This window comes from Mus caroli, chromosome 9 (genome assembly GCF_900094665.2).
Source record: "Mus caroli chromosome 9, CAROLI_EIJ_v1.1, whole genome shotgun sequence".
NCBI lineage: Eukaryota > Metazoa > Chordata > Mammalia > Rodentia > Muridae > Mus > Mus caroli.
The window spans coordinates 86,075,157-86,085,509 of NC_034578.1; the positions used below are offsets into that span (position 1 = coordinate 86,075,157).

The window sequence follows — 10,353 nt, forward strand, 5'->3', positions numbered from 1 at the left end:
AGTAGTTTTACAACTTTCTTTGGAGCTAGATGTGGTGGCACAAGCCTGCAATCTCAGCATTCTGTAGACAGAAAGCTTACAAAGTTCCAGTAGCTACAAAGCAACAATCAGTCTTAAAGGAAAATGAAAACCCATTTCTAATACTTCCCAAAGGTTAAAATGGCACGTTTAGCAAGTCAACTATGAAAGACACCCATGATATCTTGGTTTTCCCTCAGTGCACTGCAACATCACTCCTAAGAACAGTCATAGAATGTCTACTCATTTTCCCATTCCCCCTCATTTTCCCAAGAGAACAAGATCTAAATAAATAACACTATACCACTTATTTCTGTCATGAACCACAATCCAACAAAGGAAAAACTTTTTGAAAAAGTACAACTAGAAAACTGGCCGGGCAGTGGTGGCGCATGACTTTAATCCCAGCACCTGGGAGGCAAAGGCAGGAGGATTTANGAATTTGAGGCCAGCCTGGTCTCTACAGAGTGAGTTCCAGGACAGCCAGGGCTATACAGAGAAACCCTGTCTCAAAAAACCAGGAGGAAAGAAAAAAAACAAAAACAAACAAACAAAAAAAACTAGAAAACTGGTGGCTTTAGTTTTCAAAATTTATGGCAACCAACAACAAAAACAGCTACCTAACGTACAGATATATTATACTCATGTATAATTATATACAAAATACTTAATATACAAGAGCAATATTAAAGTAAAACTTTAAATTGAAGTGTGCAAGGAAAGGGGAAGTAGGCCCAGCCCATGAATGTGCTGTTTTCCTTTCATACTTTACATGGACTTTTAACTTTCCCATCCCTAATATGCATAAAGACATTCTATTTCCTATAGGAAAGAATCTATTTCACATTATTTTATCTGGATATTAGCAAAATAACAAATATAAGCCTCATAAACTATTAAAGATGGAAATTCAGTTTAATTCATTTTTTAATATGAAGATACTCTAGAAGCCATAACATAAATGTCAGTTTCCTAGATCTTATAATCAACTTAAAAAAAAAAAAATCAAAATGTATAGCTTTTATTTTTTTAAGACAGGGTCTCTCTCACTATGTAGTTCTGGTTGGTCTGAAACTCAAGCTACTGGCCTGCTTCTACCTCCTGAGTGCTGCATTAAAGGCATGCACGTGCCAGTGTATCCAGCTCCCAATTCCTTTCTTTTCTTTCTTTCTTTCTTTTTTTTTTTTTTCCCCCGAGACAGGGATTCTCTGGGTATCCCTGGCTGTCCTGGAACTCACTCTGTAGACCAGGCTGAAATCTGCCTGCCTCTGCCTCCTGAGTGCTGGGATTAAAGGTGAGTGCCACCACCACCTGACCCAATTTCTTAATACATGTAAGACTGGCATCATTCTGAAATACTGACATTACCTACGAACCATTATCAGAAATACTTTGTTCACAAGTTATCAGAATATCCCTTGGTGTATTCTGAATTGTGGCCTTTCTACAGTTATACTAATGATATAAGTCAAAAATTTGGTATATCTCACCTAAAAAGCATTTGTCTATTTTAACAAACAAACTGAATTGACTAGCTGGCTACTCAAATAAGACCTCTAAATACAATTTAGAACAAAGTTATAGGGCCAGTAAACAGGAAAAACAAAACAACAACAACAACAAAAGCCCCTGTCTCCAGCAGGAGTAGCAACCATCCTAACAGTTGGCACTTGCTCTCCTGGAAAGGAGGGCCAGACTCTGGGTGTCAGACAGAGCACTAAGCACTACAAGTTAGGACAAAGTAAGTCCCGAATGGCTAGTTCCTTGAATGCCATCCCTGAAATACAGAAGATCAATAATAAAGAGNATTTTAAAATTTCCCTAGTAAAACTAATAAGCCACGCAATTCCAGACAACGAAAAGGCCTGGATAATTTATTAGGTNCTGTTACCTTTGGGTCCCAAAGAGAACACTACTGACAAAGAGCTCCAATGGCCACTAGAAAGTTACATTCTATAAAATAAGAATTTTATGCTAAGCCACATACTTTCTGTTTTCAATAGCATATGTTTCAAAACTTCATAAAATGGGTTTATAATCTGTCACTTCTAAAACATCTCCCCCCTTCTCTAACAGTTTTTAAGTCATTTGGTTTGTGCTCAGGCCAAAAAAAAAAAACCCCCAAAACCATGCCATCCTAAAACATGCATCTACTCATAATTGAACCAAGATAGTTGGTCAAGATTCAAGTATATATAAAATAGCTGAGTTCTNCCTGATAGTTTCATCATACTAAAAATGACTCATCCTTGCTTCAACATGTATGTTACATTAGTAAACAAAATACTTTTAAAAATCTAATACTCACTTTTTATTCCAGCCACTGTAATGGATGAAGTATTTCACTTGTTTGTCCTTTATGGCAACCTTTACACACTGAAATTAAAAAAAAAAAAGTGAGTCTTTGGTATACACGTAATCTTACCACTTCTTAGACAAAAGCAAATTTGCATCCTAATGACAGATGTGCTCTTTTTACTATGAAGAATGAAATCTTGGTTGAACTACTCGATAGTGTAAAACTTTCGGAGCACCTTTGAGAACTGAAAGCTGTTAGCCTAGTGCTGAGAACACCTTTCTGTATAAAGTCACAAAACTGTAATTTAGAAACAAATACACAGCATCAACAAGAGGTTACTATAAATTAACAGGCTAAATCTGTTATCCAAGGTCAAGAAATGAAAGCTATTTTTGTTTTGCAAACTCCAGTTAAGAACTACATAAAAAAAAATCTCATTCTCATGGATGACACTATGCTGACTTTTGTTGGTTTTTTTTTGTTTGTTTTGTTTTTCAAGACAGGGCTGTCCTGGAACTCACTCTGTAGACCAGGCTGGCCTCGAACTCAGAAATCTGCCTGTCTCTGCCTCCCAAGTGCTGGGATTAAAGGTATGCACCACCACTGCCTGGCTTTCTATGCTGCTTTTTAAAAATTAGCTTTTAAAGTACTCTTAAATGTAGTGAGTAAACAATGCACTCTTAAATGTAGTTTGTAAACAAAACAAATTATTAAAGGAAAGTCGCTGTGACAAATGATTATCTGACTGGATTTAAGGGTGTTCACTATAGNCAAATCAAACAATAGTTTTATATACTCCAATCACCATTAAAAAAATGTTCACCCGAATATTTTGCTGCCAGAGAAAAACAGCCATTTCAGATGATTGCTGAAAGTTTATACAACGAACGGAAACCAAACAACATCATCAAAAGGACTCACTTATAAACATTCAAAACACAAGGAGTGATCATTTTTATTATTTCACACAACTATAAATTGCTAGAAATTTGCCCAGGAATTGCTTCTAAGTGTTTAATACACACAGACACACACAGACACACACACAGAGGGAAGGGGGCAGTGGGGGAGACCAGAGGCTTGGCTTTTGTTTTCTGTACTGGGGACTGAGCCAGTGCTCCATTCATGGAAACTGCTTTGCCACTGAGCTTTGTCCCCTACCTTGTTTACTACTTTGTGAGATTTGTTTGGTCTCACTAAGCTGCCCAGGCTACCCCCTTAACTTTGTAACCCAAGGAACCTTTCTGTCTCAACTTCCCTGGCCATAGGCCTGTGTCAGCATTCAGATTGCATGTGTGGGGTGTTTTTCTGTTTTGTTTTGTTCAGGGGCAGTGGTGATAGTATTGTGGACTGAACTCAGTACCTGAATCATGGTAGGCAAGTATTCAAGCAGCCTTCATGTTCAATTCATAAATGCCTGGCCAGACACACCATTAAAATTAATCCCAGCCCTGAGGAGGTAGAGGCAGTCATCCAGTGAGTTCGAGTCACCCTGGTCTTTATAAAGTGTGTGTGTTCTAGGACAGCTANACAGTGAGCACTTGTCACAAAAACATTTTAAAAAATAAAAAGAAATGCATGAGCCGGGCGTGGTGGCGCACGCCTTTAATCCCAGCACTCGGGAGGCANAGGCAGGTGGATTTCTGAGTTCGAGGCCAGCCTGGTCTACAAAGTGAGTTCTAGGACAGCCAGGGCTACACAGAGAAACCCTGTCTCGAAAAATCCAAAAAAAAAAAAAAAAAAAAGAAATGCATGTAATTCCAAACCTTAGGTAGTCAGAACATGATTTATAATCTGAACTACCTAAGCTCTATAACAAGATCTTGTCTCAAAAAACAAACGGCTAGGGGAAGCTTTTAATTTTCGGACTTGGAGATAGCTAAGTGATAGACAGAATGGCTGGAGTGTTACAGCTTTAGGTACTAGCATGATACCTACATCCTACTGAAAGTCATCAGAGATAAAATAGTAAAAATAACTTTAGACTGTAAAATGCTTGCTGGACAGGGCATGTGGATGTAGCTGCAGTGGTAGCCCTCTTCCAAACATATGCAAAGCCCTGGGTTTAGGTCTAAGCACTACAAACATTTTTAATTAAAATAAAAATGGTTTTGTTGTTGTTGCTTATCTCTGGGATTTTTGTTTTGTTTTGTTTTTCAGACAGGGTTTCTCTGTATAGCTGTGGCTGTCCAAGAATGCGCCCTGTGGAACAGGCTAGGAGATTCAGATCTGCCTGCCTCTGCTCCCAAGTGTTGGGATTGAAGGTATGAGCTACTACCACCAGGCATCTCTGGCTAAATTTAAAGTTTTTATATAAGAGGAGCACTTAATGAAACAGAAAAAAGCACCTTGTTTACCATTCAAATGAACAAATAGGAAGTTAAGTGTCTATGACAACCATCCCTGAGGTGTGGTTAAGGAGGATTGCTGAGGCCAGCTGGAGCAAGTGTAAAACTCAAGTCTCCAAGAGACAGACATAAAGAGANAGAGCCACATGCTCACACACACCGAGGAAATGGCTCAGCGGATTACGGTGTAGAACTCATAAGACTCCCCCAAACTCATTATAATCCTGCCGCCCCTACACTGAGATGGAAGTTGATAAAAACTGCAGCAAATCTGAAGGTCAGATAGGCATGTATGAGGACAACGAAGATATGGTTTCAAAGACAGGAAGAGGAAACTGACACTTGAGTTTGTCCTCTAACCTCCACTTGTGAGGTGGCACACACCTACCGGTACAAGTGCTCAAACATACAGTATTATTTTCTCCTGAAGTTATTAACTATAAAATGCTATGTGTTATAACCAACAACCCTTCACCTATCACTTTAATGCTATTTCTAACCAGAAGGCTTCTACTAATTTAGAAGAGTCTGAAGAGTACAATAGTCGGATTCTCTCCATCCACCACCAAGCAAGCAGCAACAAACCTCTAAGTGAGATGGCAAGATTTATGAACCTATGAAAAAATGAATACCTTTACATATCAAGTAAGAAAATACTGTAATTCAATATTAAGAAGTCTGATCTAGCCCACATTTTTGACCACCTTCTCAAAAGAATGCAGGTTCCATACCTTTGCTTCATAGAGAAGAGGCCCATGAAAGCACAGCACTCGCTCACCTGGAAAAGAGGGGGAAATGGCCAGGTTAATTGTGAGTCCTTTGCTGTCCTGAAAGATGTGACTCCAAGAGTCACTACACTTGATAATAATCCCAGCAAAAGTAGGGAAAACAGTAAGACTATACATGAACACTTCAGAACAAACTTTACCATATCCTTAGTATTCAAAATCAGCAACAACCAATTTTTTATTTATTTATTTATTTTGGTTTTTNGAGACAGGGTTTCTCTGTGTAGTCCTGGCTGTCCTGGAACTCACTTTGTAGGCAAGGCTGGCCTCGAACCCAGAAATCTGCCTGCCTCTGCCTCCCAGGTGCTGGAATTAAAAGGCGTGCACCACCACAGCCCAGGTAGCAACAACCAATTTAAATTTCTATTTAATCATGTAATAGGTGCTATTGCAGTTACCTATGGATACTGTTTGGCTAGTTCACTTGTTCTAATTATCTGGAAATAAAACTTTTAAAATGTTCTTCTCCAAGTATCTTAAGTTTAATCACTTGACTGATGTCCACTTCCTTTTAATGAATACTCTCTATATATTAAAATTTCTGATTGCATACATGGGAGATGAAATGGTTAATTGTTTTTAGTTTATTTGCTATATTATCCTACCTATGTTTATCCCTCAGTATTCTGAAAGCTAGGCCACAGAGAGAAACAATCCTAATCCTGGGAACTCACACCCAATGTCATCAGCACTTGTAAATCCAGAGAAAATCTGGCTACAGTTGAGACTTGTAGCCATCTGTGCTCACCAAACAAATTGGGAAGGTGTTCTGAACTCTGATCCCACATGATGATAGCAGAAGTTTATTTCACATTATTTTCAGTCTACTTGCTTTCTACACATTTCACTTAAGTATCCAACAAGGATGTGACCATAAATTTAATCTAGTCTAATGCTGAAAAAACTACCACATTAAAAATTACATTATAAAATATAAATATCTATATATTATGGGCCTGCCACGGTGGCATACAACTTTAATCCCAGCGCTTAGGAGGAAAGGCTGGTAGATCTCCAGTTCAAGGCCGGTCTGTTCTATAGCCCACCCAAGACTACATGGTGAGACCCTTTCCTCACTCTTAAATGTACTCTTAAAGCATCTATTTGCTGGCTCTGTTGTGTGCTAAGCATTTCACATTACTAAGGGATGCATAGGCAATCAAATGTTTGGACCCTTTTCTGTACTTATACTGTACTTACTTCCCATTAAGCAGTAAAGCCACTCCTTGTGAGTGTTCACAAAGCAGGATCCAGATAGCAGGAACAAGTGTGTAAAAGTAGTGATATATATGGTTTGCTACCCATGGAACATAGAATGAACTTGTGAAAGTAGAAGGGAGATGCTGATCCTGACCACCTTCTGGATTCCTACCACCACATCTAACGATTCTGTATCTAATGATCTGTGCATGCCATGGGAGCATTCTTCAAACTCATCCTTAGAACTCTGGAGTGGTTTCCTAAACTATTTTTTTTCATAAGCTTCACCAGAGAGAGACCTTTACTGTTAGAATTCTAGAATAAGGTCCAGTAACTTTAACATCATGGCTCTATAAAATCCTGTACCACTCAAAGCATCACTAAACCTAAGCCCACACTGAATAAAGATGGATAACTGACCAGACTTTCTTTTCCAACAGTCCAAAGCTAAGACCCAAATAAATGGGTAGAACATGCTACTATTAAACAGAAGCACTAAGATCAGATCTGTGATTGCTGATTTCACTCCAGGTATCTTTTAAACTAATCTGAAATACCTTTTTTAAATTGGCTGCTTCAGCTAAAAACTACACTAAGTAAGGCTCTTTGAATAATGAAAATTTACACACACACAACTAACTGGTGTACATCAGTCTAACAAGTGGAAAGGACAAATTACAATGGCAGTTCACCATCCTCAGATCCACTCTATTCTCAAATGACAAAAATCTTGCCCTGGGCTAATGAATTTTTTAAGAACATCCCCCCTACAAGGAACTCAGAAGCATTTCCATTCCCAGCAGGCCCAGTTCCTGGAAATCCAATGCCTTCTTCTGGCTTCTGAAGATACTCACACACATAAAATAATGCAACACAAACATCAACAAAATGGATAGTTACCACCTTTCACTATCAAAATTCTACCAAGATTTCAAAATAATCCCATCAACACTGTTTCCTTACTGTGGGGAAGGGAGTAAGTGTATGTATACATGCCTCTGTAAGTATGGGGGGTGGGGGGGTCAGATGACACTTGTGGGAGACAGTTCTTTACCTCCACTATGTGGGCCCTAGGAATCAGCCAAGGTAGGGAGCAAACATATCTTTTATACAATTTTAAAAAGATAGCCACATATATTTTAGCTTGAATCTTTTTGGTTTGGTTTTGTTTTCTGAAACAGGGTCANCCTATGTACCCCTTGGCTGGTCAGCCTCCTGCCTCTGCTTCTTTAATGGTGGACAGAATTTTAGGTGTCTGTACTGCACTCAGCTACCCCTGGAATCCACAGCTGGAGTTACCAAGCTTTCATAACCCAGCCTTTGTTCCTACTCTTCTCCAACTACACCAGCACCATCTTTCTGGTTTGCCTTTATCCATCTCACCTTGTCACTGATCCTTTAGAAAGAGCATTTCTTTCAAAACAACCATTCTTTTTGTTTGTTTGTTTGTTTGTTTGTTTTTGTTTTTCGAGACAGGGTTTCTCTGTGTAGCCCTGGCTGTCCTGGAACTCACTCTGTCCACCAGGCTGGCCTCNAACTCAGAAATCTGCCAGCCTCTGCCTCCCAAGTGCTGGGATTAAAAGCATGTGCCACCACTGCCCGGCAAAACAACCATGCTTGATTTCTAGCTTCTAACCTCAATCAAGGATTTAAGCTTTTGTGCTCTGACAATCAGAAGTCTATGAGCCTCTTAGCATGCTCTGCTACATAAAACATCAAATTACAAAGGAAACCAACTGTTTCGCAGAGTTGGCAAAACTACAGTGTACACCATCTTACACCATCTTTCTACAAGTGAGGACCAGCCAGCTCAGTGTCTTCCGCAGTAGCTAACTCTTCACACTAGTTTTTGAGATGGTCGATTACTTTAACTGTATCTCACCCATGGGCTGCCTGGCCAATGAGCTAACAGAGATCCATCCACCTGCACAGGTCTCCACACTCCCCGAACCTCCACTGGGTATAGAGCAACACCCCCTTCCCCATACACACACACGAGTTTCTTTCTCTCTGTATAGTTCTGGAGGTCCTGAAAAGCTCTAAGTAGACCAGAATGGCCTCAAACTCAGAGATCCGCCTGTCCTTGTACATCGATTAATTAAAACGTTTCGATTTGGAACTTGAGACTTTTAAAAGTCTGGCACTTTACTGGTTAAACATCCTAGAACAGGAGCTACGCAAGCGTCTGGACTCAGCATGTATGATGATAAACACAGACGGCCGTATCTGGCAGTAACAAGTTTAAAGTGTTCCTCTTTATGCTTATAGTTTTATTTCCTTTAGTATATCAGTAAATCACCTCGAAAGATGAGTTGTGAGAACCGAGTAACTGCTTTTCACTAGAAGTACCGTTCATCAGCAACGTTCTCAGTCAAAGCCAACTAATAAGCGTTAGCTTTCAAATCGCCATTAAAATCTAATACTACTACAACCAGTCAAGCAACTACTGTATTTAAAAATGACAAAGAGGCCATGCATCTCAAGACGGAAACGCCCTAAGGAGGAACTAAAAACTGTTTTCACGAGAACCGCTCTGCAGAGCAGAGTACTTAAAGGGCCCTAGCGCACCGCTCCAAAAACAGCAAAACGATGCCCTCAGGCAACAGCAAGCCTAGGAACTCGCTCGGGCGGCTCCAGTTTTATTTTTTTCTGTCCCCACCCATCACTCAGAGGCAAGAGGAGGAACTTGTCTGCGCGTGATCGCCGTGCCAGGGGGCGCTGCATCTGGCCCGAAGCTGCGTGTAAGCTGCGAGACGCCGGCAGCCATGATGGCGCGGCCATCTTGCCGCGGCCATCTTACAACGCAGTTCTCCCGCCGCGGGGCGCACAGCCCACCCCCCACCCCCGGTCCTCCCAACAGAACTCCACACAACGCCGAGACAGAGCCCCTCGTTTGTCCAACAGCCTCGAACCTTCGGTCCACAGTCGGCCGCGCGGCCCGCGGCCGAGAGCTAAGCGGGGGGGGATGCGCTGCCGCTGCTCCCCTCCCCCACGCCACATCACCTCCCAACCGTCGCCGTCGCCATCGCTCACCCGCCCGCCGGGCACCTCCCTTCAATAGACTTTCTCCGCTCTCGGAAAAACAAACAAACAAGCGCCGAGGCTCTGCCACACGCACGGAGATGCCCTCGGTCCTGGCCGTGGCCGGAGGCTCGCTTTCGCGCCACCGAGCACTGTCGCCGATGACGCACTGAGATTACCCTCCGCAGTGCGCCTTCCCCCCTTACAAAGCAAGGCCCGCACGGTTTCCCCCGACCGCGAGCCCCGCCGACCCCGACCCCCAAACCTCCAGCGCCCTGAGTCAGCCTCCCTCCCGTGCACCGTTAGATGCCTCTCCCCAAAGCGGCACACTCACCCTCCTGGAATTTCGGCTTAGGGTCCTGCTTGGGCGCCATTTATAAGTGATTCGCCGCCTCCTCCTTCTCCCACCACCCCCGACTACCGCCCCCTACTCTCTACCCCACCCAACTCAGCGTGAGACGCCGGTCAGCCACAGCCAGCTCTACATCCTGGGCGCGATTTGCCAGCGCCGCCTGACCTCACAGCACCGCGACCCGCGCAGCCGCCGCCTCAGCCAACGNTTACCCGCCGCGCACACAAGCCTGCGCCCGTGCCGCCCCGAGGCATGCCGGGATTGGTAGTTCGACCTCGGATGACGCCAGCAGGGTGGGGGAGGGGAGTGGGAGACAATTGCCAACCC

At 42.4% G+C, this 10,353-nt stretch overlaps 1 protein-coding gene across 1 annotated transcript in view; it reads right to left on the reverse strand.

The window, feature by feature from the left end:
• Positions 1 to 10,130, reverse strand: part of Morf4l1 (mortality factor 4 like 1) — a 22,731-nt gene extending 12,601 nt beyond the window's left edge. The window contains exons 1-3 of the mRNA XM_021173220.1: positions 10,009 to 10,130; positions 5,397 to 5,443; positions 2,327 to 2,394 (exon numbers count right to left, since the gene is read on the reverse strand). Of these exons, the coding sequence (XP_021028879.1) occupies positions 2,327 to 2,394; positions 5,397 to 5,443; positions 10,009 to 10,048 (155 nt within the window). The 5' untranslated portion in view covers positions 10,049 to 10,130. The remainder of the gene's footprint in view (positions 1 to 2,326; positions 2,395 to 5,396; positions 5,444 to 10,008) is intronic.
• Between the last annotated feature and the right edge of the window lie 223 nt (positions 10,131 to 10,353).